The 24,858-nt window shown below is 50.4% G+C and overlaps 1 protein-coding gene, 1 long non-coding RNA gene and 1 pseudogene across 3 annotated transcripts; all 3 read right to left on the bottom strand.

The window, feature by feature from the left end:
* Positions 1–224: 224 nt before the first annotated feature.
* Positions 225–6,119, bottom strand: LOC133047022 (uncharacterized). Of its 2 annotated transcripts, XR_009690646.1 has the most exons (6): positions 5,900–6,119; positions 4,893–5,073; positions 4,005–4,268; positions 3,528–3,809; positions 2,539–2,678; positions 225–570 (listed from the first exon to the last, which is right to left on the bottom strand). It is a non-coding gene; the product is annotated as an uncharacterized LOC133047022 (long non-coding RNA). The 2 variants fall into 2 exon arrangements; XR_009690647.1 differs by lacking the exon at positions 2,539–2,678.
* A 6,429-nt stretch (positions 6,120–12,548) lies between these two features.
* Positions 12,549–24,611, bottom strand: LOC133047181 (UL16-binding protein 3-like). The gene is made up of 4 exons (XM_061130234.1): positions 24,422–24,611; positions 22,853–22,942; positions 13,275–13,550; positions 12,549–12,673 (listed from the first exon to the last, which is right to left on the bottom strand). The coding sequence occupies exons 1-4, from the start codon at positions 24,507–24,509 to the stop codon at positions 12,549–12,551; spliced, it is 579 nt and encodes a 192-aa protein (XP_060986217.1). The 5' UTR covers positions 24,510–24,611.
* LOC133047039 (tyrosine-protein kinase RYK-like) lies at positions 16,745–20,384 on the bottom strand (annotated as a pseudogene).
* Positions 24,612–24,858: the final 247 nt, after the last annotated feature.

Here is a 24,858-nt window from a genome sequence, read left to right as displayed (position 1 = left end):
CTACCTTGTCTACTAGGTGTCACGTTTCTAGATGTCCCTGGGTCTGTTTCTTGGCTCTTTTCTAAAACTGCTCTCCTACCTTCCTTCTTGCTCACCAGTTCCCTTTGCGCTGGGAATGCAGCCTAAGCCCCCGCAGGCTTGGCTGGGACAGTGAAGTCGTCATAAAGAATTACCACAAACGCTATGGCTTGAAACAACCAAAATTTATCCTTTCAAGTTTGTGATGGTTAGAAGTCCGAAATCAAGGTGTCAGTAGGGCCCTCTCTGAAGGCTCTAAGGGAGGCTCCATCTTGTCTCTTCCTGACTACTGGTGGTTGCATGGAGAAGGAAATGGCAACCCACCCCAGTATTCTTGCCTGAAGAATCCCATGGACAGAGGAGCCTGGTGGGCTGCAGTCCATGGGGCCGCAAAGAGGCGGACACGACCGAGGGACCGTGGACAGCTCTGTGGTTCCCGGAAACCCCTGGCGTTGCAGAGCTCGTGTCTATTTCTGTCCTTCCATGACACTCTTCCCGTGGGTCTTGTCTCCCTCTATCCATGTCTTCTGTGCATGTCCACATTTCTTTCTCCTGGTAAAGGAACCAGTCACTGGATTAGAGCTCACCCTAATGCACCCTGGCCTCACCTTGGTTGGATTACATCTGCACACACCCTATTTCCAGGTGAGGTCTCCTTCACCTAATGGTAAGGACTTCAACACATTTGAGCCCCTAAAATAAAGGACCTTCCATAAACATTCATGTGATTCTCATTGGGCAAAAAAGGTACAATGTATAATTGAATTCTCTGCATCACTGAATATATTCCTGACAGGAGAAAACTTCGTTTGTCCAGACATTAATGAAAACTGAAAGGTTAAAATTTTTTCCGATCTTGTCTTCTTCTCGTCCTGGTATGAATGTATGAGCTTAAACATCCCCTTTGTTTGAGCGTTGTTTTTAGGTGTTCCTGAGGTCTAGTTGTTCTGTTAGCCAGTTCAGTGCAGTTGCCCTTTCTAAGTGGGAAATATTAATCCAAGAGTTAATTCTTTTCAGTTTTGTTGTGCATGAGCTAGTTTAGAGCACCTGATAAGGGTCCATGTGTGTTGTAGATAGTCCTTTAACTAATATCTTTTCCAGTATGCATAATTTCCTGGTTGCAAGTCATGGAACATCTAATCTTCATCCATAAATTACTGAGATAAGATTTAGAATCAGGCTTACGAATGTCTTTTTATTAATTTGGTTAGGGGCTTCCCTGGTGGCTCCTTGGTAATGAATCTGCCTGCCAACGCAGGAGACACGAGTTCAATCCCTGTCCTCGAAGATCCCACTTGCTGCAAAACAACCAAGCTCACGGGCCACGAGTCCTGAGGCTGTGCTCTGGAGCCTGGGAGCCGCAACTCATACTTTTGTGTCCTGACATCTAGGCAGTTAGCACTTGCCTGTGGTTTCTGCATATGTATTAGTCTGCTAGGTCTCTAAAGAAAAGCTATTTTTCTATACTCAGAACACCAAATATGACACCAAAATGTGGGTTTTAGAAAGTCTGCTCCAGGAATCAGGACTCCGACCAAATGTATACTTCTGATTGTATCACAACACAGACTGTAACCACACACCATCAACTGAGTGGTTTCAACAAGTCTTCCTGGAGGTAAGGATTTTATCACATGAATTAAGAAGAACACATTCAGCCCATGAAAGCATGCGGTAACTTAACTATACATGAAAGTGAGTGTGAACACATAAATTATGTCTCATTAAATCACATAAGTATATCCCTAATGCATTATCTTCTTAACAGAATTTAAAAAATGCCAACCCTCACCACCGCCCCAATTTCACCCCACATGAAGAGAAGTCTGATGGAAAGAATAGAACTGGAAGTCTTAACTGATTGTGAGCAAATATTTGACTTTCACAAATCCTCAAAATGACCAAGCCATACATCTTAAGGGCCCATCAACAGTCATGGACAGTGAAGGAATTATTAAGCATAAGCTTCTTTAGCGTCTTGTTAAACCCCACTCTGAGTAGAAGGTCGTATATTAGATCAATAGCCAGACTGTCATCAAGGGCCAGTTTTTGCCACCCAGAGTTGGTTTAACATTGTACCTTCTCATAGTCCAGGGAGAAACATCCAGATGATGGAATAGCTGTTAGAACATTGGGGGAAATGTTGAGCTAGATAATGCTATCATCAGAGAACAAAAGGTTTTTTTCTTCCAAGGGCTGGGAAAGCCTGAGTAAGATCTCAGGACAACACCCCACCCCACCACGTCTACATCTTGTACCCGGTGCCCCCAAAAGAGAAGACACTTGTCTTCATCCCCACTCCCACTGCACTGTCCTGCTGCCCACACCAGCCTCTTCTACCCCAACAGCAGAGTGGTTCCCAACCCTACAAGGAAGTGTGGGGGCCAAGGCCAAGACAGAACATCATGTAGGTAAAGATGGGTCCAGTGGACAGGGGCTTGGTGAGATCCAAGGCTCACCTCTCCCAAGTCCTGACCAGAACAAACCTGCCTAGGAGCCAGAGGCCAGCCAGCTCCTCACCTGCTGTGGTCCCTGATTTCTTCATAAGATTCATGACGATGAAGCAATTAGAACTAACTGGGTGATGATGAGTAGAATAATGCAAGTGACCAATTGGATGAATGCAGACTGGCTGATATCTGGGGCCATTATTAGTGGTTCTAAAATGAAAAAGGAAAAGCCTTGCCAAATCTAAGAATACACCTTCCTCAGCACCTGCTGTCCTTAGACAGCACACGTTCCCCATATAGTTACTGACTCATGTGAAGCCACTCTTCAGTCCGGGTGTGGAAAGATGAATGGGCTTGTGCTCTGTCTTCGTGAAGCTAATATTTCTCCTGAGTTGTGTTAGTCGCTCAGTCATGTCCGACTCTTTGTGAGCTCATGGACTGTAGCCCACCAGGCTCCTCTGTCCATGGGATTCTCCAGGCAAGAATACTGGAGTGGGTTGCCATTTCCTACTCCAGGGGATCTTCCCAACCCAGGGATCGAACCTGGGTCTCCTGCCTTACAAGCAGATTCTTTACTGTCTGAGTCACTGAGACACAAATGTCCATCTGATTATCTTTCAGGTGGACATGTTTACTGTGAGGAGTCCTTTTTGAGGAGGACACAATTGGGGATACTTAATTCTGTCTGGGAAGGGATAAGGGCTTCATTAAGTGACATTAGAGTGGGTTAAAGGATCAGTATAACAGGGGGGAGAGAAGGCTTGGAAACGTAATGAATATATAGATTTGAGGACCATCGAGCAGTGCCAGGGGACTGGGTCATTGGTTAATGAGGAAGGGTGCTCCTGTGCTGAGGGAGGTGGGCTGGGAAAGGAGGGTGCTGGCAAGTTCTGTGCTATGCCCATCACTGACTCTCCAGACAAGAAGTCCACCAAGAGATCAGTCGTTCTCTCCATCCATCATATTTTCAGTTGCACAAACATATGTGCTCATATCCACACATGAAGGCACTAGACCTTTGAAGAGAGCTACCACCTCCCCCACACCCCACTCAGTTACCTGTGGGCTCTGGGAGCAGCATGTTCTCCCAGTGTTCCAGGAATTCCCTAAGCCAATAACTGCAGTCTCCCATTGAGATATTCCTGAAATACTCTGCCAGTTCCTGGTTGTTCTCCCACTCCTCCTTGAGGCCTGTGGCTCCAGGATCGATGCCTGTCCAGGTTATGCTCATGGTGTCAAGGAGGAGGGCTGTCCGTCCATTGAGGCTGAAGAGCAAGGATGCACCAGAGCATTGCTCGGCTTCACGCTGACAACACAGCCTGACCTGCAGGGAGGGAGGACCTGCGCCCCCCACACAGTGAATCTTTCTGGACTGTCCACAGTCCATCCTCCCCAGTCACTCAACTGTGTATCAGGTCCACCGGGTCTCTAAAGCTGGACCGTGTTCAGTATTTTCACAGGAAGGACCTCCCTGCATGCACTCCGCCCCTACCCCTCTCTTGCTGTCTCCAGCTCCCCACCCCCTCCCATACTTACCCCTCATCTCCTTTTTGTCCAGTTTGATGACAGGCAGGACCATCCTGAGCCCTCTTCCTGCTTCTCCCAGCGTCTGGCTCAATTCAGTCCACGCTTTGGTGTCATTTACCTCCTCCCCCAGGAAACCCAAAGGTCTGACCTTGCAGCTGTCACTGTCATACTGGAGGAAAGGCTTTGTGTCTGCGGAACCCTGGACTTGACACCAAGGCTGGCCAGGTCTGGACTGAGATTTGACAGTGAGGTCGAGGCACAGAGAGTGGGCATCTGTGAGAGAAAACCACAGGTGTGTCTGGGAGATTCCCCTCTAGGGCCTGGTTGCAGAGGGAGGGGTCTCTATCCTAGACCCCCTCCTCTGCTGCATCCTCAGTCCTACCTCATCTTCAACTGTCTGAGCTTTAATCTCTTGGATACCACTGTGGATCCTTTGGGTTCAATACTGTTAGCAGGAAGATCTACCTGACATATTTTTACCCTCATGTACCAACTTCTGAGGCAGCAAGAACAGAAGACAATGTCTGCCTTCTGGTGGCTTAAAAATCCATCTGAACAAACAGTACTTTCAACAGGAGTGGAAAAAAAAAGACCACAGAACACAGGCTACATTCAGGAGGGGCCCTTAATCATCAGGAAACTTTTTTTTTTACTGCAGTAGCAGGTGGGGCTTAGCAGAAGAGGAAAAAGCACTACCGGAGCACAGGCCCAGGCACCCTGTCTTGGGCTGGAGTCCCTGCACACAGGGTGTCACCTCCTGGGCAGCCAGTCCAGCTAAACCACACCTGACCATCCTCAGAGCTGGAAGACAGGCCCCCACCAGGGTGGAGCCCCTTCCTTTCCCCTCCTCCCCTGCTCCACTCCCCCTGCCAGCGCCCCAGATCCCAGGACACTCACTGCCCAGAGTCTTCCTGGGTTCTATCAGCTGCAGTATCAGCAAAAGATGGCCAGTGGTGTGAGCTAGAGACAATCCTTCCAGCAGTTTTAGAAGAGGAAGGGGCAAATCGTAGCCTGGAGTGTGTCTGCACCTCCGCCTCCGCCCACCACCCAAAGTCTTCAGTCAGAGACTGAGGAAGCCCTGTTGAAAAACAATGCAAAGGACAATTATACCGAGGAAGTATCTTGCAAGTATTCAAATGCAATTCCTCATTAAAAAGAGGAAGAACAACCACAAAAAACAGCGGCGACATTAAAAAGCAAAATTCACTTTAAATACCCCACCCTCCAAGACCCCTTAACTTTTGTGAACAAAATGTTCCGGGTTGTGTTGGCTTTTCCCCTCCTGCGGCTCCCCCCACGCCACCCCTGCCTCGCCCAGCTGCCTGTTTTCTTCTTTTTCCATCTTCCGCTCAGTCATCCTGCATTTTGCCCCTACTTCCTTCTCCATCCTAACCTGGCGGACTTTGTCTTCAGTAATCAGGATTCTCTCTCCCCCAGCGCACCCCAGTGTTAATCCGACTGGCCTAGGCGACCGCACGTGGTCTGCAGTGGAAGGCGTGTGTACAAGCGTTGGAGCCGAAACTCTAGAGAGAGGCCGGGACGCTGTAACTAAATAACTATAGCACTAAACGAAGTGCTCTAAGTTGGCATGCTGCCAACTCCTAAGACCACTTGAGCAGCAAGCTGAAAGCTGAAAGCCAAGCTGTGGGGATCTCAGTCCTTTCTTATCAACCAGCAGTCCGCAAAGGCAACCTCTCCTGACCGATAGTTCCCCCCAGCCTTCGCATCTCCCCCCCGCACCCCTCTTCGTCCCTACCCCCTCCCGTGGCCCGAGCATCCGCCGAGCGAGTGGCTCAACCCCGAGGTCTCAGGGGTGGTGGTTTCGGGGTGGCGGGAGAAGGCGAAGTCCTCGTGGGGGAGACCCGCCCTGGGGTCTCACTCGCCGCCCCCTCCTCCCTCCTCACCCGGCTCCCGGTCGAACGCCCGTGATTGGCGGGGCGCGGTCCTCGCCTGCGCGCTCCATCCGAGGTCGCAGGTTGAGATGGTCCATGTTCGAAGTCACAAGAGAAGTCCGAAACGGAGATTCCAGCTTGAATCGCTCTCGCCCGACAAGCCGCGCGGCCCCGGCTCGTCCAGAGCTCCCTCGGCTGCGTCCAGTTGGTGACAAAGAGGGGCCCCGGGGCGGGGAACGGACAGCGCCCGGAAGAGGCGGGAGCACCCGGGCCGCGAGGCCGAGCGAGCGAGGTCTCAGCCCAGCAGCGCCGGGATGCGCAGCGACCACGCGGTTCTGGCCTCTGGCGACACCGGACGGAAGGGACTTCGCCTAGGCAACTGGAGACTGTTCTCTCTCTCTCTCTCTTTTTTTTTTTTGTCCTTACCTGGAGTGAAAAAGTTGGCTTAAAGCTCAACATTCAGAAAACTAAGATCATGACATCTAGACCCATCACTTCATGGGAAATAGATGGGGAGACAGTGGAAACAGTGTCAAACTTTATTTTGGGGGGCTCCAAAATCACTGCAGATGGTGATTGCAGCCATGAAATTAAAAGACACTTACTCCTTGGAAGGAAAGTTATGACCAACCTAGATAGCATATTAAAAAGCAGAGACATTACTTTGCCAACAAAGGTCCATCTGGTCAAGGCTATGGTTTTTCCAGTGGTCATGTATAGATGTGAGAGTTGGACTCTGAGGAAAGCTGAACGCTGAAAAATTGATGCTTTTGAACTGTGGCTTGGAGAAGACTCTTGAGAGTCCCTTGGACTGCAAAGAGATCCAACCAGTCCATCTTAAAGGAGATTGGTCCTGGGTGTTCATTGGAAGGACTGATGCTGAAGCTGAAACTCCAATACTTTGGCCACCTCATGTGAAGCGTTGACTCACTGGAAAAGATCCTGATGCTGGAAGGGATTGGGGGCAGGAGGAGAAGGGGACGACAGAGGATGAGATGGCTGGATGGCATCACCGACTTGATGGGCATGAGTTTGAGTAAACTCCAGGAGTTGGTGATGGACAGGAAGGCCTGGCGTGCTGTGATTTGTGGGGTTGCGAAGAGTTGGACACGACTGAGCAACTGAACTGAACTGAACTGAAGGCGTGTACCTGAAGGAGTAGTTAATTCCCTACTAACACTTAGAGCGCCATCCCAAGGAGCTTACACTGTGCCTTGCCAATCGTCTGAGTCAGGCCTGACTCAGAAGCCTAGCAGACGTCCCAGTCACTTGTGACCCTTATTTCCTAGAATTCCAGCCTCTTCATTCCCAACTACTCCTCCTCTGCTATTTTAGGAATCTGCCCCCCTAGCCCCTCCCCCACCCATGCTTCCTAAACGCGAATCAGACATTCCTTTTTACTGCAGCCACACTGCAGTCGTTCTTTGATGGGGTTATGATAAGTCCAGCTAAATAAACAGATAAAATACTAAATAAGTACATGACCCCAGACAGCGTTTACTCTTCCAACTGTCCCTCCCCACCTCCCATTTCACTAATCTCACCAATCTTCTCAGAGGTCTGTGATCAAGGCTGGGACAAGTCAGAGGGTGAAGGGCACCACCCAACCTCTCTAGCAACAGTCCCTCGCTGCCCCTCACCCAGAGTTGCCCCCAAATTCACCTTGAGCCTCCAGGGTCCCAGCCACACAGGTATTCCCCAGCCCACGTGCACCCCTCACTTCACACTGCCTCCCACACTGACTCTCTGTTGTGTTTTTGGCTCCATACATGAATGATGTAAGACGTGTCAGAGTGCCATTTCCTCTGTTGTGGTTCGTAATCACTTTCTAGATCATCTGTCCTGGGGCACCGCTGGGTGCTTGTCCTGAGAATGTGTGAAGTCACTACGGCAAAGGGTACTAAGTTGCTTTAGTCATGTCTGACTCTTTGAGGCCCCATGGACTGTAGCCTGCCAGGCTCCTCTGTCCATGGGATTCTCCAGGCAAGAATACTGCAGTGGGCTGCCATGTCTTCCTCATGGCAAAGGGACATTTAGCCTATAAATACCAAGAGTTTGTGACGAGTGTCTGAGAGTTCCAGTCTGGGGAAAAGCTGATCTAGCTTTTCCTTAAATCATTTGTTTCCATGAGAAATCTTGGGCTTCCCAGGTGGTGCTCATGGTGAAGAACCCACCTGCCCATGCAGGAGACCTAAGAGATGTGGGTTCGATCCCAGGGTCAGGAAGATCTCTTGGAGAAGGAAATGGCAACCCGGTCCAGTGTTCTTGCCCGGAGAACCCCATGGACAGAGGAGCCTGGCAGGTTACAGCCCAAAGGATTGCAAAGAGCTGGAAACGACTGAGGTGTCTTAGCACAGGCACACATGAGAAATCTAACACGTTAGGGCTTCTGCTTTCATTCTCCCTCCATGTTATAATGATCTGATATTTGTATATATTGTGACGTGAAAACCATAACCAACCAAGTAACACCCATCACCACACCCATAGTTACAATTTTCTTTATCCTTTTGGGAAAACGTCTAAGATATACACTCTTAGCAGTTTTCAAATATGTTGATACAATCCGGTTGTCCCTCAGTGTCTGCTGGGGATTGGTTCCAGAGCCACCTAGGATACCTCAGTCCTCTGATGCCTGGGTCCCGTAGCCAGCCCTCTGTATCCATGGGTCCCCATTGGAGAATTCAACCAACTCCAGAATCAACCAATGGCAGATTGGGTAGTACTGCATTTATTGAAAATAATCTGAGTTCAAGTGGACCCACAGAGTTCAAACCAGTGTTGTTCAAGGGTCAACTGTACAGTATTATAAACCATGATATACATTACATCCCCAGGACTTACTCACTTTATAGGTGGAATTTTGTACTTTTGCTGCCTTCACCCCGTCCTCCCATCCTCCCTAAGCCCCATCTCTGACAATCATCACCACTCTGTTCCATAATATTTGAGGCTTTTTAAAAAATTATTTTTAGGTTCCACACAAGTATGATAATATAATATTTGCCTTTGACTTTCTGGCTTATTTCACTTAGCAAAGTGCCTTCAAGGTCATTCATTGTTGTCACAAACGACAGGATTTCCGTCTGTTGTGTGGAGGAGTAATATTCCCTTATGTGAATATATATATATATATCACTTTTCCTCGACACTCAGCCATTGATGGAGACTTAGGTTGCGCCATGTCTAGTGCTGCCCTCACTCCAGTTTGTCTGTTGCTCACACCTTGGGTTCTGCTGTCTCCACCCCACCCTACGTAAGCCCCTCCCAAAGTGAGAGTCTGCTTTGAGTCAAGCCTGATTTTGCTAAATCCCTTTAGTGTCAACAGGCCATAAACCTGGACTTGGTGTGGACTTCTGTCCTTTCCCACAGGCTGTTGGAGGTGAGGAATTATCAGAACTCAACACTGAGCTTGCCTAGTAACTGCTATCACGCAATATGGGGCCCTTTTCCTGGTTAATTAAAAAAAATTTTTTTAATTGGAAGACAACCTGGAGAATTCCATGAACAGAGGAGCCCGGCAAGCTACAGTCCATGGGGTCAGAAACAGTCAGACAGGACTGAGTGACTAACACACACACACAACTGCTTTACAACGGTTGGTTTCGCTGTGCGACAATGCAAGTCAGCCATAAGTATATGTATACATAAGTAAGAATATATATACTATAAGTATACATACAGCCCCTCCCTCCTGAACCCCCCTCCCACGCTGTCCTGGTTCCTTTTCTCTGTTACCTTGACAAGGCTGAGGGATGCCCTTAGAGCTGGTAACACATGATTTCCGGGTTTGTCTGTGAGGGGGTTTCTGCCAGACATTAGCATGAGAATGTTCACAGAGAGAGCATGAGAGTGGTTTTGTATGAAGCTGTACTTTAAAAGTAAAGTAAAAAGCAAAGTGAAGTCGCTCAGTAGTGTCCGACTCTTAGAGACCCCACGGACTGTAGCTTAACAGGCTCCTCCGTCCATGGGATTTTCCAGGCAAGCGTACTGGAGTGGATTGCAATTTCCTTCTCCAGAGGATCTTCCCAACCCAGGGATCAAACCCACATTTCCTGCACTTTAGACAGATGCTTTACCATCTGAGCCACCAGGGAAGTCCAGGGAAGTTGTACTTGAGGTGTGTTCATAGGAAGCAGGTGCTCAGGGCTTCCTATTCGTCCATCTTGTTCCTGTTTTTGTGCCATCAACGATCTTTGATGCTCTTATTGGAACTGTTCTGTGGGCCAAGACCTGTGCCCACATGAGATGGCAAACGTAATGCATAAATGCTGTGTGTTCTGACTGCTCCACTGACCTTCCCTTCCCTCATCTCTCTCTGTGTCCTCAGACCTCTTGAGTTCCTGAGACACACAATACTGAAATGAGGCCAAAAATAACTTTGCAGTGGCCTCAAAGTGTCCTAGTGAAACGAAGAATCACATGGCTCTCACTTTAAATCCAAGACATGGCGAAAGCCAGGACAAGCCAGAAGATAGGACATTTGCATCAGTTAATCAAGTTGTGAATGCAAAGGAAAAGTTCTTAAATGAAATCAAAAGTGCTCCTCTAGTGAACACATGCCTGATAAGAAAGCAAAACTTACCACCAAGGGAAAATGGTAAAATTGGTGGGGAAAAAGATCCTGAGTAGGATGTTCAAAAGATGTGGTAACAGACATGATATGGTACATCTGTGTCACTGTGACTGGGCACCAGCTTTGGGATTCCTAGGGTCTGGACTCCCGAGGTCTGAAGTGAACAGCATTCTCTGCCATCTCATTTTATGAACAACAAATTATGTGTCAGTAAACCGACAGCTTTTAAAATAAAATAAAATCAGTTCCAATCACCAAGAAGATAATTGGTGAATAATTTCTGAAGTTAGAAAACTACATTCCAAGGGAGAAATAGCTTCAGGACCTGTATAACTTTGAGCCAGCCTTGTGTGAAATTGTCAAACTGAAACGGTCCCAGGATCTTCCAGTGGTAGTTGATTAGCCACACCAGCAGGATCATTCAGTAATGGATTCATCGCTGAATGAGGCAGAGTGCCCACTGAGACAGAATGGGACCAATTCTACAAAGATAAACCACAGTCTTTTCATCATGTGCTGTGTGTGCTTAGTCTGTCAGTCATGTCCAGCTCTTCGTGACCCCGTGGATGCAGCCCGCCAGGCACCCCTGTCCACGGGGATTCTCCAGGCAAGAATACTGGAGTGTTGCCATGCCCTCCTCCAGGGGATCTTCCCAATCCAGGGATCAACCTAGGTCTCCTGAACTCTAGGTGAATTCTTTACCATCTCAGCCACCAGGGAAGCACTGTTTTCATCATACTCATGCTCAAAATATAATATGAAACAAAAATGATTCATTATCTCTATTAAAACATTTCTATCAAAAAATATGCAAATTATGCAAACAGCAGGAGATCAAAGGCAGCCAAGCAAAGACACTCCTGAGGCCAACAGAGCACCTGTCAGGGGCTTCTGGGGGCACTGTCTCCTGCAGAAAAGAAAGAGGCCTTGGTCCAGGGGGCTGAGGAATCCTGTCACTTTCCTGGGGTTGCCCCTCCCCAGCCCCCTCCCAGCCCCGCCCTCACTGAGGGGCTCCTATGTCCTCCACCCGCAGCCCAGGGCCAGCAGCTTCTTGTCCCCTGCTCCTCCCTTCCTGCATCACAGAGTCACCCCAGGCCCTGACACCCCCTGCTCAGGCTCAGGACTGGAGCCAGTGAGCAATCAATCTGCTCCCTTCACTCGGGTCCGGATCCTCCCCGAGGGGGGCCTAAAGGACCAGGGAGCAGGTCCCTGGAGGAGGGGCCTTGCTTCCTGACAGCCCTGGGGGGCTGCAGGCAAACCTCCTTCCTTCCCTCCCCTCCAGCCTCTGAGCCAGCAGCACACACAGCTCTCAGGACCAGGGTCCCTGCCCCCATCTCTTCCTGGTCCCGCCCAGCTGGGCGCCTCCACCCCAGCTCAGGCCCACCATCCCCAGGCACCTCTGCTCAAGGCAGGGCCGCTCAGTGATGGAGGCTCTGGGTCCCCAGGAGGCTGGTGACGGGCAGGCCACAGGCTGAGTCAGAACTGCTGCCCCAGGAGCACAGGCCTGGCCTCGCCCCTTCCCACAGTCTCTGCTGTGGGGCTCCTGCCTTGCCTGCTGGACCCAAGCCACTTCCTGTGAGAACAGGCCTTTGGAGTTGGGTCTGCAAAGGCCTTCCCACCCCTTCCTCCTGGGATGAGAGCCCGGCCCCTCTCATCTCGGTCCCTGGGTGGGTCCCCTCCCCGCTGACACATCCTGTGGAGCCCCCATGCTGCTCTCAGCCCCGGGAGTCCTGCCCTCGCCCTGAGCGCCTGCTGATCTCACACCACCCACCCTGGGCCCTGCCAGCCCGCGGTCTGTGCTCAGTCAGGGGACGTGGCTCAACCCTTTCAGCATCAATAGGCCTTCAGCCTAGTGAGGGCCCCTCCCTTTACACAATGTCTGCTGACAGCGGGGACCTCTCAGATCTCAGGGCTGAGCTTGTCCGAGTTCTGCTCTCAGGTGATATGGGGTCTTATCCCCCTGCTCATTTCCAGGATGAAGAGGTTCAGTGAGGGGCAGCGGTTGGCTGGGATTCAACTTCCCCATCCTCACACCAGGCCCTGTGCCCCTGCCCTCCCTCTGGATTCTGACCTCAGTACCTGTTCTTATAAAGGATCCAGGCTAGGATGCTCATGCCACAACTGGCGAGAACCCCAGCGGCGATCCCTGTGATGAGATCGATGGCTGGGGCCATGGTGTGCACTGTAGGGGGGGTCCGTGGTCTGTGATGCTGCAAGGAGAGTAAGCATGAATCCCTTGTCCAGACCCCAAACTCAGCAGATGCCTCCTCAGCCACCCTGACCCAGGTAGCCCTACTGTGCAGACAGTGTACACCCATCGCATGGAGGCCCCAGTGATAGATCCTCAGGCGAGATGGGGGAAGGGAGGAGCCCAGTCCTCATGGGCTATTGGGGGAGCGAGGTTTCCAACACAGCCACTCAGTCCTGCTGTGACATCAGAGACGGTGACGTGAGGATGGAGTCCTCAGGAGCTGACAGCAGAGGTGGTATTGACAGATTTCCAGAAGGAGGATTGGAGACATTTAAAAGAAGATTCTGGAAAGAGGGTACAGTGAGAAATAAATCCCAGAAATAAAAAAGATGTCTACAGGTTCGGAATCAGGAAAAATTCATGTTAAACCGTCCAAAGGCCTGTGATGTGAGGAGAGACGTCAGGAGGGGGAAGAGGAAGGAGGATGACAGAGCATCCCCGGGTCATTGGTCTCCCAGGACAACTCACCTCTGGTGGATCACTTCCTCAAACACACACACAGAGGGGTGGGTCCATGTCACCATGAGGGGACTGTCACTTTCTCCTCCCTTCTCACTTACCCGAGGTCTTCAACCTTTTCTCCCAGCGCACCATGAAAGCCTGAAGCCAGGCCGGACAGTCTCCCACGGAGACCTTCTTCAGGAACTCGGTCACAGCTCTGTCATTCTCCCACTTCTCTTTCATCCATCTGCCTCCAGGGTGATCCACTCTGCAGTGTCCATTCTCCGAATCAAAGTGGAGCCTCATTTGTCCATTCAAGCCAAACTGCCAGGATCCACTGATGTGTCTGTCATCCTCACAGCGACATGTCATCCTGGCCTGCAGGGTGAGAGGGTCTGCTCCCACCATGGGAAAGAAAGAGCTCAGCCTCTGGGCTTGACAGATTCTTTGCCCCGCTTGGGTCCACCTCCCCTAGGTCCACGTCCCCTGGGCCCAGCTGATCTGGCCCTGGTCTCTCATGCAGCAGCTGCTCTTTCCACTGGACGACTAGGGAAGGACCAACATCCAACTGCATTTTAAGCCCCATCTGCTTCTTCTGTACTTGGACTCTCTAACTTACCCATGACCCTGGGTTTCTCCAGTGTAAAGTCAAGCAGTTGGTCCCTGATATCTCTGAGTGTTTCGATCTGTGTTTCCCAGACCTTTGTGGTTTTCACTTCTTCTCCCAATGGACGTGTGAATATGATCTTAGCATGACCACAGTCATAGGCAAGAAAAACCTCTCCGTCCACCTGGCCATGAACCTCACACCACAGCTGTCCAGGTCTGGGCTGAGGAGCGATGGTGAAGTTATAGGACAGAGAGTGAGCGTCTCTGAAGGCAAACCGCAGAGAGGGTGAGGGTGGGAGAAGAAGACCCGTAGGCCTCCTCCCCCAGGTCTGTGGCAGCAGAGGAAGGCTGCGGGCTGGGCTGACAGAGCAGGACCCCCGCCTCCCCCCCACACCCTCACCAGGCACGACTGAGGAAGGCAACAAAGCCTCAGGCAGGCAAGAAACCCCACAGCCCTGGAGATGCCCTGTTTCCACTCTGCTCCCGAGCTCCGCACGTAGCACTAACCAACATATACCTTTCCCAGGGATGGGCCAGGCTGGTTCAGAAGGAAAGGCCCAAACCCAAAGGATGTCAGGTTCTCTCCGAGTGTCTGTGGGAGTTGCAGAGGGTAAGGGGGCTGTTCCTGAGGAAGCGGATCACAGCCAGTGGGGGTGTGGGTGGGGAGGATGAGCACAGAACCCAAAGCTGGAGAAGGGAGAGTTAATAATTACGGTCAATGGGCTTAGCAAGGCCGGGGAGACGTGGTGATCTCCCACTAGGATGGGACTTGGAAGCCTGGAGAAAGGCCTGGCCCACATGGCATGAAAGAGAAAGTCCAGAACTTCCGAGGCAGGTGGTAGAGGAGGGGATCCAAGGCTCAGGGAAGTGACTCTGCAGGGCGGACACAGTGTGAAAGGGCAGGAAGGTGTGCAGTCCACCAGCTCTACGGGAAAGCCTGATGGACTCTATGGAGCCCGAGAGGAAAGCGTGGATGAGAAGCATCTCCAATAGCTCAAGGATGACTTCTGCAGAAGATCAGGGATGGTGGTAGGAGTGGTGTTCCTGTGGGCTTCCATCACGAACATGGATGGAAGTTGTGGAAAAATCAGATTCCAGTTGGGGATGCTCTAGGTCAGCAGAAAAGAGGTGCAGGGGTCAAAGTGATTAGAGAGTCTCAATGCCAGCCAGGGCCTGACTGCAGAGAATATGATGCTGGCTCATAGCACAGGGCGATCCTAAAGGCAAACAGATGGGCAGGAACCTAGATACAAACTGTACCATTGAAAGAATTAAAGAGAGGCAGCACACAAGGCTGGATGCTCAGGAAGCCAAAAGCATCCATTCCTACCAAACTTCTGATCCAGGCACGTTTTCCGGATCTGAGCCACTTCTCAGAAGGTATCACCAGAGAAAGAAGCCACGTTCTAAAGAGGAGGGCCCTTTCATCACCACATCCAGTGCAAAAGTCCTTCCTTTCTTTCCCAAAGAGCCACCTGGTTATTGACTGGGGTAAGTGAACCTGCAGAAGCAGAAACTACTCTCACATTCACATTGCACCTAGTGGTTCTAATATCATGCACAGGAACCATAGCATTATCATGGTCCCCCAATTGTTGAGCGAAGCTCAGAGTACCAGGCCATCAATGGAAAGCAGTCCCAGGTTCTGCTTACAGTGGTTATCATCGGGTCCAGAGACCATGGAGCGGTCATTTCACATGCTCTGGACCTGTGACATTCATGGAGTCCTTAGTAGCTAATAAATTAACGTGGGGTGAAGGCTACCGTATTGGTGAATTCCAGATTCAGACTTCAGACCCTACCTCCACATCCCCCAATAGTCCGTGTACACAATATCCTAGAGGAAATACAGAGACAAGTGCCAATGTACAACCTTTCAAGGGCTGCAGGGCTGTGGTCCCTCTCCTATCACCAGTTAATACCACTTGGCCTTAGGTTTCCTGTAATAGTACAGAAGACATATTTTAGGCTTCACAGACCCGCGGTCTCTGTTGCAATCTGCTGTCTCAGCACAAAAGCAGTCACAGTTGGTGAACGATGAGCATGGCTGGAGCTGCTTCCTGGGCAGATGACCCGGCAGAAACCGTGACATCAGAGGGGTCTGTGGTCAGAAAGGTGCTACGTGCATTTTCTACTTGAAGGCTCACAACACAGACCGAATGTTGCAGTGGAGAAAGTCACACCATTTAAACGTGGCTCCTTGTGTGGTCCTGGGGCCTGGCAGAGATGAGGCCTCTCGTCATGGAATGGAGTTGCCCATCATGATGTGGGCTCATCAACCCCTAATCATTAGTTCAGCGAGGCCAGCCATCATAGGATAGAAGTGGTTATGTGTTTTGGCATAAGCAGGGCCACAGGGAACAACAATACCCACCAGCAGCAGCTGGCCTGGATGTGACACTAGAGCTGTTATGTGGCCACTATCCTCTGCTCGGTCCTGTGGCTTCCCCTATGGCACTTTGGAACAAATAGCTACTCTGCAGCAAATGAGGGGGGTGGACAGTAGCCCATAACTGCTGGATGGTTTTTATCTTCCTAAGAAAAAGTACTGCATGTTGAAGACGAATCACCTCCAAAACTAGTGAAAGAAACCAAAACTTCAAAGGTGAATCAACTGCATTACCTTGTAGAATTCAGACAATAAAAAGCAGTTGGTAATATGATTGTTAGTCCAAATATGTGTGTTTAAACAATTTTAAAAACTATTTACTTTGTAAGAATATACCTGTACCTCTAAGGCAACTATGTGTAAAATATTTACACAAACATTTTCAGTTCAAGCTAATAAAAGTGAGATTGAGAAAGTATTCCACATCAGTAAGATGTCTTAGAAAGTTCAGATGCTAAAGTATTCCTAAATCTCGGTGTTCTGAAAGACAAATCTGCTTCTCTGATGCTGGGTGGTGTACATGACTGGCTGGCTCCAAGTGGGCCTGGAAAGGCACCTTCCTCCTGACACTGGGGAACTGTGAGAGTAGGGTCAGACACAGGCCCCCAGGGCTGCACGGACCTCTGTGAGACACCGGGCCAGCTGGTGGAACTGTACCTCTCCTCTGGATTGAAGGCCCAGCACAAGCCATCACATAAATGATTCATCAGGACAGTTGATAGGCTGGGCTATTTGGTAACCCTCTATCAGGTACTTGGTGACATCAAACGGGTAGATGTCCACTGAAGGGGGTTTGGTCAGAGTTATAAACATGTGGGCTCTTTAGTAGCAGCACGCTGACTTCTCAGTTGTGGCATGCAGGATCCAGTTCACCCACCAGGGATTGAACCCAGGCCCCTGCATTGGGAGTGTGGAGTCTAACCACTGGATCACCAGGGAAGACTGGAGAACTCATTATTAACCAGACTTTCAAATGTCATCCATCAATCCTGTGATTTTGCTGTTCCCCAGACAGTGAGAGTCCATGGGGAACAAGACTCTGGAGAGGGATTGGCTTTGCTCTTAACTTGAAGTTGTTCAATGACAGAGCTCCTCGCTGCCAGCTCTCTGTGGAGGACTTCTTTCTGACCAGGTAGCTCATTCCACAGGCAATCTGAGCAGCCATGTAAACTAGCTTTTGTTGAGAAGTTGCCTGCGTACTGTTGGCCTCCACATATTTGCACTGTCATAGAAACAATTTAAGGTACCCCCAGTTCATGTAAGGCAATCCACCATGGGCTTTTCCCCTTCTTCTGTTCACACATGGGTAATAGGAAGATTTCTGTGATGAAGACCTCGTAGCTTACAACTTTCAGGGAGCATCGTTGTCACCTGAATTTCAGAAGTATGATCTCTGTTTTTACAAAGGCTTGTTGCTCTTTATCTGGATCTTTTTCATCTACATAACCCCCATGGAAAGCACACCAAAAGATACCTTCTTAGAATACATCTTTTGAGTTCCTCTCCCTGGTTAGATATTTTGATATCATTCACTTAGCTTTGGCCTCCAAAAGAGTGACGCTTCTCAAGTCCTACTCCTCTACCCACAAGGGAGGACAACTGGAGATGGGGGCTGTATTGTTGGGTGTGTTGCCTCTCACACACTGAGACATCTGGGAAGGACTGGGACTGAGACAGCCCTTGGGAACTACTGCTGGCGCTGATGCTATCTTCCAGTTCAATCCGTCTCACACTATGAAGATGCAAAACAGCTAATACTAGTACTACAAGAAATATACCTGGACAGCAAATCCCTAGGCTGATACGAAACACACGTGTAGACACGGCTGGAGCTGCATGTACAGGGTCATAAATGGGCTCCTCTGCTGGTCGTTTTGTCCAAGGCTGAAGTTTTCCTTCCTCAACTTCTGGATGGCAACTTTTCCTTCGTTTCAACTCTAAGACTGTGAAGCTTTTTGAAGTTAACAATCCAGTTGAGCTGCATTTAGTGTCATTCCTTCAGAATCTACTTTGCCAGGACAGGACAGCTCGAGCCCAAACACTGATACAGTGTGTGGGAGTTCTGGGGGCAAGGGGGGGCCTGGGCCGCAGGCAGCCAGCAGACCCGAGCTGTACCAGCGGCAGCCTTCAGGATCCCCATCCCAGCGAGATGGCCCTGAACATCCATCCTGCTGTGAGCACCTGCCTCCACCACCGAGGAGAAGCTAGGCCACCTGCTGCCACCCAGCCAGCCCGAGCCCTTGAAAGCTGAGTAGCTCCTACCTGGGCCACCCTGCCGGGATTAACTGATCCGTGGTAAAGACCGCTGGTCCTTCAAAGGCCCAGAGCAGTAGGAAAGGGACGTACTTTCTTCAGCAGTAGGAAGAAGGGACCAGAGAGCAGTAGGGAAGGAACCTAGTTCAGTTCATCAGTAGTAGGAAGGGACCAGAAGGGGCTCTGTGTGCAGATCATCAATTCAGTTCAGTTGCTCAGTCGTGTCTGACTCTGCAACCCCATGAAGCGCAGCACGCCAGGCCTCCCTGTCCACCGCCAACTCCCGGAGTCCACCCAAACCCATGTCCATTGTGTCGGTGATGCCATCAAACCATCTCAAGCTCTGTCATCCTCTTCTCCTCCTGCCCTCAATCTTTCTCAGCATCAGGGTCTTCTCAAATGATTCAGCTCTTCACATCAGGTGGCCAAAACATTGAAGTTTCAGCTTCAACATCAGTCCTCCAAATGAAAACCCAGGACTGGTCTCCTTTAGGATGGACTGGTTGGGTCTCCTTGCAGTCCAAGGGACTCTCAAGAGTCTTCTCCAACACCGCAGTTCAAAAGTATCAATTCTTCCGCACTCAGCTTTCTTTATAGTCCAACTCTCACATCCATACCCGACCACTGGAAAAACCATAGCTTTGACAAGACGGACCTTTTGTGACAAAGTAATGTCTCTGCTTTTTAATATGCTGTCTCGGTTGGTCGTAACTTTCCTTCCAAGGAGTAAGTGTCTTTTAATTTCATGGCTGCAATCACCATCTGCAGTGATTTTGGAGCCCTCCCCAAAAAAAGTCAGCCACTGTTTCCCCATCTATTTCCCATGAAGTGATGGGACTGGATGCCAAGATCTTAGTTTTCTGAATGTTGAGTTTTAAGCCAACTTTTTCCCTCTCCTCTTTCACTTTCATTAAGAGGCTTTTTAGTTCTTCTTCACTTTCTGCCATAAGGGTGGTGTCATCGGTATATCTGAGGTTATTGATATTTCTCCTGGCAATCTTAATTCCAGCATGTGCTTCCTCCAGCCCAGCGTTTCTCATGATGTACTCTGCATATAAGTTAAATAAGCAGGGTGACAATATACAGCCTTGACGTACTCCTTTTCCTATTTGGAACCAGTCTGTTGTTCCATGTCCAGTTCTCACTGTTACTTCCTGACCTGCATACAGGTTTCTCAAGAGACAGGTCAGGTGGTCTGGTATTTCCATGTCTTTCAGAATTGTCCACAGTTTATTGGGATCCACAGAGTCAAAGGCTTTGGCATAGTCAATAAAGCAGAAATCGATGTTTTTCTGGAACTCTCTTGCTTTTTCGATGATGCAGTGGATACTGGCAATTTGATCTCTGGTTCCTCTGCCTTTTCTAAAAGCAGCTTGAAGATTTGAAGTTCAGGGTTCACGTAGTGCTGAAGCCTGGCATAGGAGCGCTGCGGTTGTGGCTGCGATGGCGCAGAAGGGCAGATGGTTTTCCAGGCGGCTCTGGGCTTGTGGATGTCGGGCTTGTGGTTTTCAGGGCGGCTCTGGGTCCCTTCCCCGGGCTCCAGGACTCCCACTTCCCAGGGGCTGGGCTGAGCCCTGTGGGGCCTCAACCGCATTTCCTGTAGCTTCCCGGCCCCCTCTTTTCCTAGAGTCACCTCCCAAACTCCCCACATTACTGCTTCGCTAAGGCACCCCTGTTCTGGCCCGGAGCTCCTGCAAGTAGCCCAGGGGAGCCACCGAGGAGAAAAGGACCCGACCCAGGGGAAGGGAAAGAGGAGAGGGGGGCGGCGCCATCCCCGCAAGAAGTTTCGAGAACCCCTGCGCACACCACCACCCCTGTTCAGGTTAACTCACCCAACTTCCCCTCGCCCCCACCCAGCAGTTTCCTCCCCGAACTCACTGCCTGGCTTCCCGCTGAACCAGACAATGAGAAGCAAGTCTAGGAAGCCAAGACGAGTCTCAGGGCCACCCGTATGTCCCTTTGTCACCTGGATCTCCATTTTGCAGGAGTGGAGGATACCAGGTCAGAGGAGCGGATCCTTTCTGGGGAGGCAGACACTGCACTTCTGGGGCCTCCGGCTTTGCTCTGCCCATATGCCCCACCCCCCCAAGGCAGGGCCGCCTCAGTCATTAACCTGAGGCTTCACCAGCCTGCTAGCTGGGTGCCAGGGTGTTGCCACTTCCTCCTGTTCCCATTTCTTGGAGGAGTTTCGTGTGCTGATAGCCAGAATCTTCCTCGTTAGACCATTTTGTCATTTTGGTCTCCTTAATTAATAGAAATTGATCAGAGGTCAGGGAAGAATTTCTGGCAAGAAGGTCATGGAGGGGAGAGCTCAGGGCTTCCTCGGTCCCCATCCTGAGCTTGCCTTGGATGATCACTGACCTTGTCACTGTACTGAGTTTACTCAGGGTTCTCCACACCATCTTATGAAAACCTGAAGGAGCTTTTCAGCCAGCCCAGTTACTGTTTCCGGTGCCAGTTCAGGTGGCAAACTTACTTGATAAAAGTCATCTGTGTCCTGACCCTTCCACTGACCTGCCCTTCTCTCATCTCTCCCTCTCCTCGGGCTTCCTGAGTCCCAGAGACACAGCAGTATTGAAATTAGGCCAGTTCATCACTCTGGAAGTTTGCTTCAGTCCCATTTATTTTTCCTTCAAAATTTCCATGCCAGTGCATTTTGAAGAAGGATTCTGTGTAATTCTACAGCTTGTTTGCCCCTCCTTTTTTTTTTTTTTTTGTATAATTGTACAACCTTTGAAAATTACATAAGTTATAATGATCCAGTATTATTTGTCATTCAAACAAAACAAAACAAAAAAACCCAACTTCTTCTTCCTCCCAGCACCATCCAAGGGGAATTAAAGTTCCTGAAAGAAGGCCAATTCAAGATGTCTTCTACTCTGGTAGAAAGAGAAAACAAAAAGATGAGAAAAAACAATAAAGAAATGGGTCCTCATCAAACTTATATACTTTTGCACAGCAAAGGAAACCATAGAAAAAAAAGGCAAACTACAGACTGGGAGAAAAGATTTGCAAATGATGCTGCTGACAAGGGCTTAATTTCCAAAATATATGAAAAGTTATTATAACTCAATAATAAAAACAGGGAACCCAATCAAAGAATGGGCAGAAGATCTAAAGAGACATTTCTCCGAAGAAGGCATACACATGGCCAATTGCATGTGAAAAGATGCTCAATATCAATATTTATTATTTTTAATTAATTAATTAAATTTTTAAATTTTATCTAGGGTGATCCTAGAGGCAAACAGATGAGCAGTGAGCCCTATTAAAAACTGCACGGTTGAAAGGAAAATTTATAAAAAGAAAAACAGGGACAAACACAAGGCTGGATGTTCAGGAAGCTGAATGCAGACGTCCCAACAAAATGTCCAGATCACTGGCACACTGTCCAGCACGGAGTCGGGTCTTGCCTTCAGAATCCATGACTGGAGACAGAGACGCCAGGCAGCAGCGAGGAGGGCCTCTCCTCACCACAGCGAGTGCACGAGTCCGTCTGGCCTTTGGAAGCCACGTGGTCAGTGAGTGGGGAAAGTGGACACTGGGCAGAGAAGCCACGCCCACATTCACAAGGACCTAGAGTGGGGCTGACATCGTGTCCAGCAATCTGAAACATCACCACGGCCGCCTGTTAGTACTGTGATGCCTGAGGTCTGTGGTTAGGAATACACGTCTGTGCCACGTGCTGCCCACAGGAGTGCCACCCATCCACCGATCCTCATAGTGCTCATTTCACATCCATTGCATTTGCAATATGAATGGAAAATCTTCACAGTTAGTAAGTTACCGTGCGGTGAGGGCTACTGTAGAATGATTTCCAAGTTCACAGTTCTGACACTGACCTTCAGCCCCCAATAGTACGTGTAAACAGTATCAAATCTCGGAGAAAATGACAGAGAGGAGTACCAACCTACAAGCTCTCCAGGGCTGCAGGAGTGTCATCCCTATCCTATCTCCATTTAATTCCTAGTGTGGCCATTGATTTCTATAATTGTACATATGACATAATTCAGGCTCTGCAGACCATAGTTTTCTGTTACAATTGCTGTCCTAGTACAAAAGCAGTCACAGACAATTGGTGAACGATGACCTGCTTCTTGGGCAGATGACCCAGCAGAACCTGTGACGTCAGTGGTATCTCTGGTGGGAAAGGTGCTATGTGCCAAATATGGCATTTTACTTGGAGGTTCACAACACAGACCCTTTATGTCCTGAAGCAAGGCCAAGCGATGTGCAGTGGGGAATACTACACCATTTAAATATGACTCCTGCTATGGTCCTGGGGGTTGGTAGAGATGAGGCCTCTGGTCCTGGAATGTCAAAGTTGTCCATCATGATCTGGGCTCATCAACCCTTAACATTAGTTCAGATGGACCAGCCATCAGAGGATAGAACTGATCATGTGGTTTGGCATAAGCAGGGCCACAGGGAACAAATAACATGTACCTGCGGGTGGCCTAGGCCTGACATCAGGATGGTTGTAGGACCACTGTTCTCCAGGGCCTGCTCCCCGTGGCTCGGCAGTAAGGAATTCGCCTGCAATGTAGGAGATGAAGTAGATGTGGGATCTATCCCTGGGTGAGAGAAGATCCCATGGAGGAGGGCATGGCAACCCACTCCAGTATTCTTGCCTGGAGAATCTCTTGGACAGAGGACCCTGGTGGGCTATAGTCCATAGGGTTGCAAAGAGTTGGACATGACTGAAGTGACTTAGCATGCACACACTATTCTCTGCTCATGCCTGAGACTTCATGCAGTGGCCCCTGTATCTCCATGGACTAAGGAAGCCACTCTAGAGCAGAGGGGGTCAGGGGACATTAGCCCATATCTGCTGGACCCAGACTCCTTTCACATTCACGCCAACCAGAACCTACAAGACAGGACAGAGTAAGTTTCTGGTTCATAAACAGGAAGCTAAGGCACCCCTTGGATGAATCCCTAGGGCATGAATCATCTATCACTGTGGTGTGTCTCAGGGCAGCCACTCGGTTCTTTTGGTTTTTTCAGGTCGTCTTTGCCTGCTCTTCCAGCACAAATGTGAAGATGTACTAACCACACAGACACCAAATGGCTTGTGGAGACTGACAGATTTACTCTCTGTCTTGTGAAGAGAAGGTTCTCCAACTCCTGTCTTTTTTCCTTTCCAACTCCTGTCTTAACTAATGGCTATTATAGACCACGGTGTCCATGGTCTTAGGGAATATGACTGTGGGACCGAAGGGTAGAAGTGGGGGTGCCCTGTGTCACACACTTTGGGAAACTCTTCTCCCATCTCTCCTGCTTTATGTCTTGGGGGCCAGGCTGGGAGGTTTCTGCTGGGGTGAATTCTCAGGCAAGAGGATAGGGTGGCAGTTGACAGAGGCCAGGTTTAGGGTCCCTTCACAGATGGGAAGTTGTTGGAGGCCCTGAGGTTCTTGGGATGGGGAGGGATATGGAAAGAATAGTGTTGTAACCAAGCAGGACTCTAAGGAGGCTTCACAGGACAGACTCCACCCATCTCCCCGCCCCTCCCTCCTGCGCTGCCCGCCCACTCCCCGCCCACGTGGGGACTCTACCTAGACCCTTGCCCATCTCCCGCTCCCACCCTCCGCCCAACCCAACTGGTCAGACTGCACCCAGCCTTCCCCTGCACCTCGTGGGTTCGGCCCCTCGGGAGCGGCCGCCACCTGTCCTGCTCGGGCTCCAGTGGCTCCGAATTCCCGAGGGGCGGCCCGGGAATTGCAGCAGCACTTCTTGCGGCCGCCCTGGCTCCTTCTCCCTGCTTCCCCTCCCTTCCTGCTGGGATTCCTTTTTCACCCAGATCGTGTCTTTTACACACGGGGATTGGGGGGGCCGGGGGAAGGCAACCAGCCCGGGAGTGGGGGCGGAGGAGCAGGAGCGCAGCGGGAAAGGAGCGCGCGGAGTCTGAAAGCAGGAGGCGGCCCGGCGCGGTTCCCGAACCCGGCGGACACCCGCATCCCTCGCGGGGTCTTAAGGCCCCGCGGCCGCTCCCCGCAGGTTAATCCCCGAACTCACCGCCTCGCGCCGGGCAGAACCAGAGAGACCCGAGTAGAAGCAGGGCCGCCAAACTAAGACGCGTTTCGGGGTCAATGGTCGCGGCCATCACCACGTGGAAGGTCTTTGATCTGACTTCGCTGGGGGAGCGGAGCTATTTATAGAGAGCCCGCCCTGCCGTCCAGTCCATTCCCACCACTTCCCCGCCGGGTCACCCCGCCCCCTTCCTCCTCAGGTGACGCCCGGACAGTCCCGGGGAACCCGGGGCCTCCTTCTCCGGCGTCCGAAGCCTCGCCTGGCCCCACCCAGCCGCCCCCTCCTGACTGACTCCTGTCTCCTCCTGTCCCTCAAAGTTTCTTTTCTCCTCCGAATCCTTCTGGCCCCTCACCCTTCCTCCCATTCCCGCCTGCAGTCTTCCTGCGGGGGTGTCCCTCAGTCGTGTCCGACTCTTGCGACCA

Source organism: Dama dama, chromosome 26 (assembly GCF_033118175.1).
Source record: "Dama dama isolate Ldn47 chromosome 26, ASM3311817v1, whole genome shotgun sequence".
Lineage (NCBI taxonomy): Eukaryota > Metazoa > Chordata > Mammalia > Artiodactyla > Cervidae > Dama > Dama dama.
This window is presented reverse-complemented; position numbering and strand designations above follow the sequence as displayed.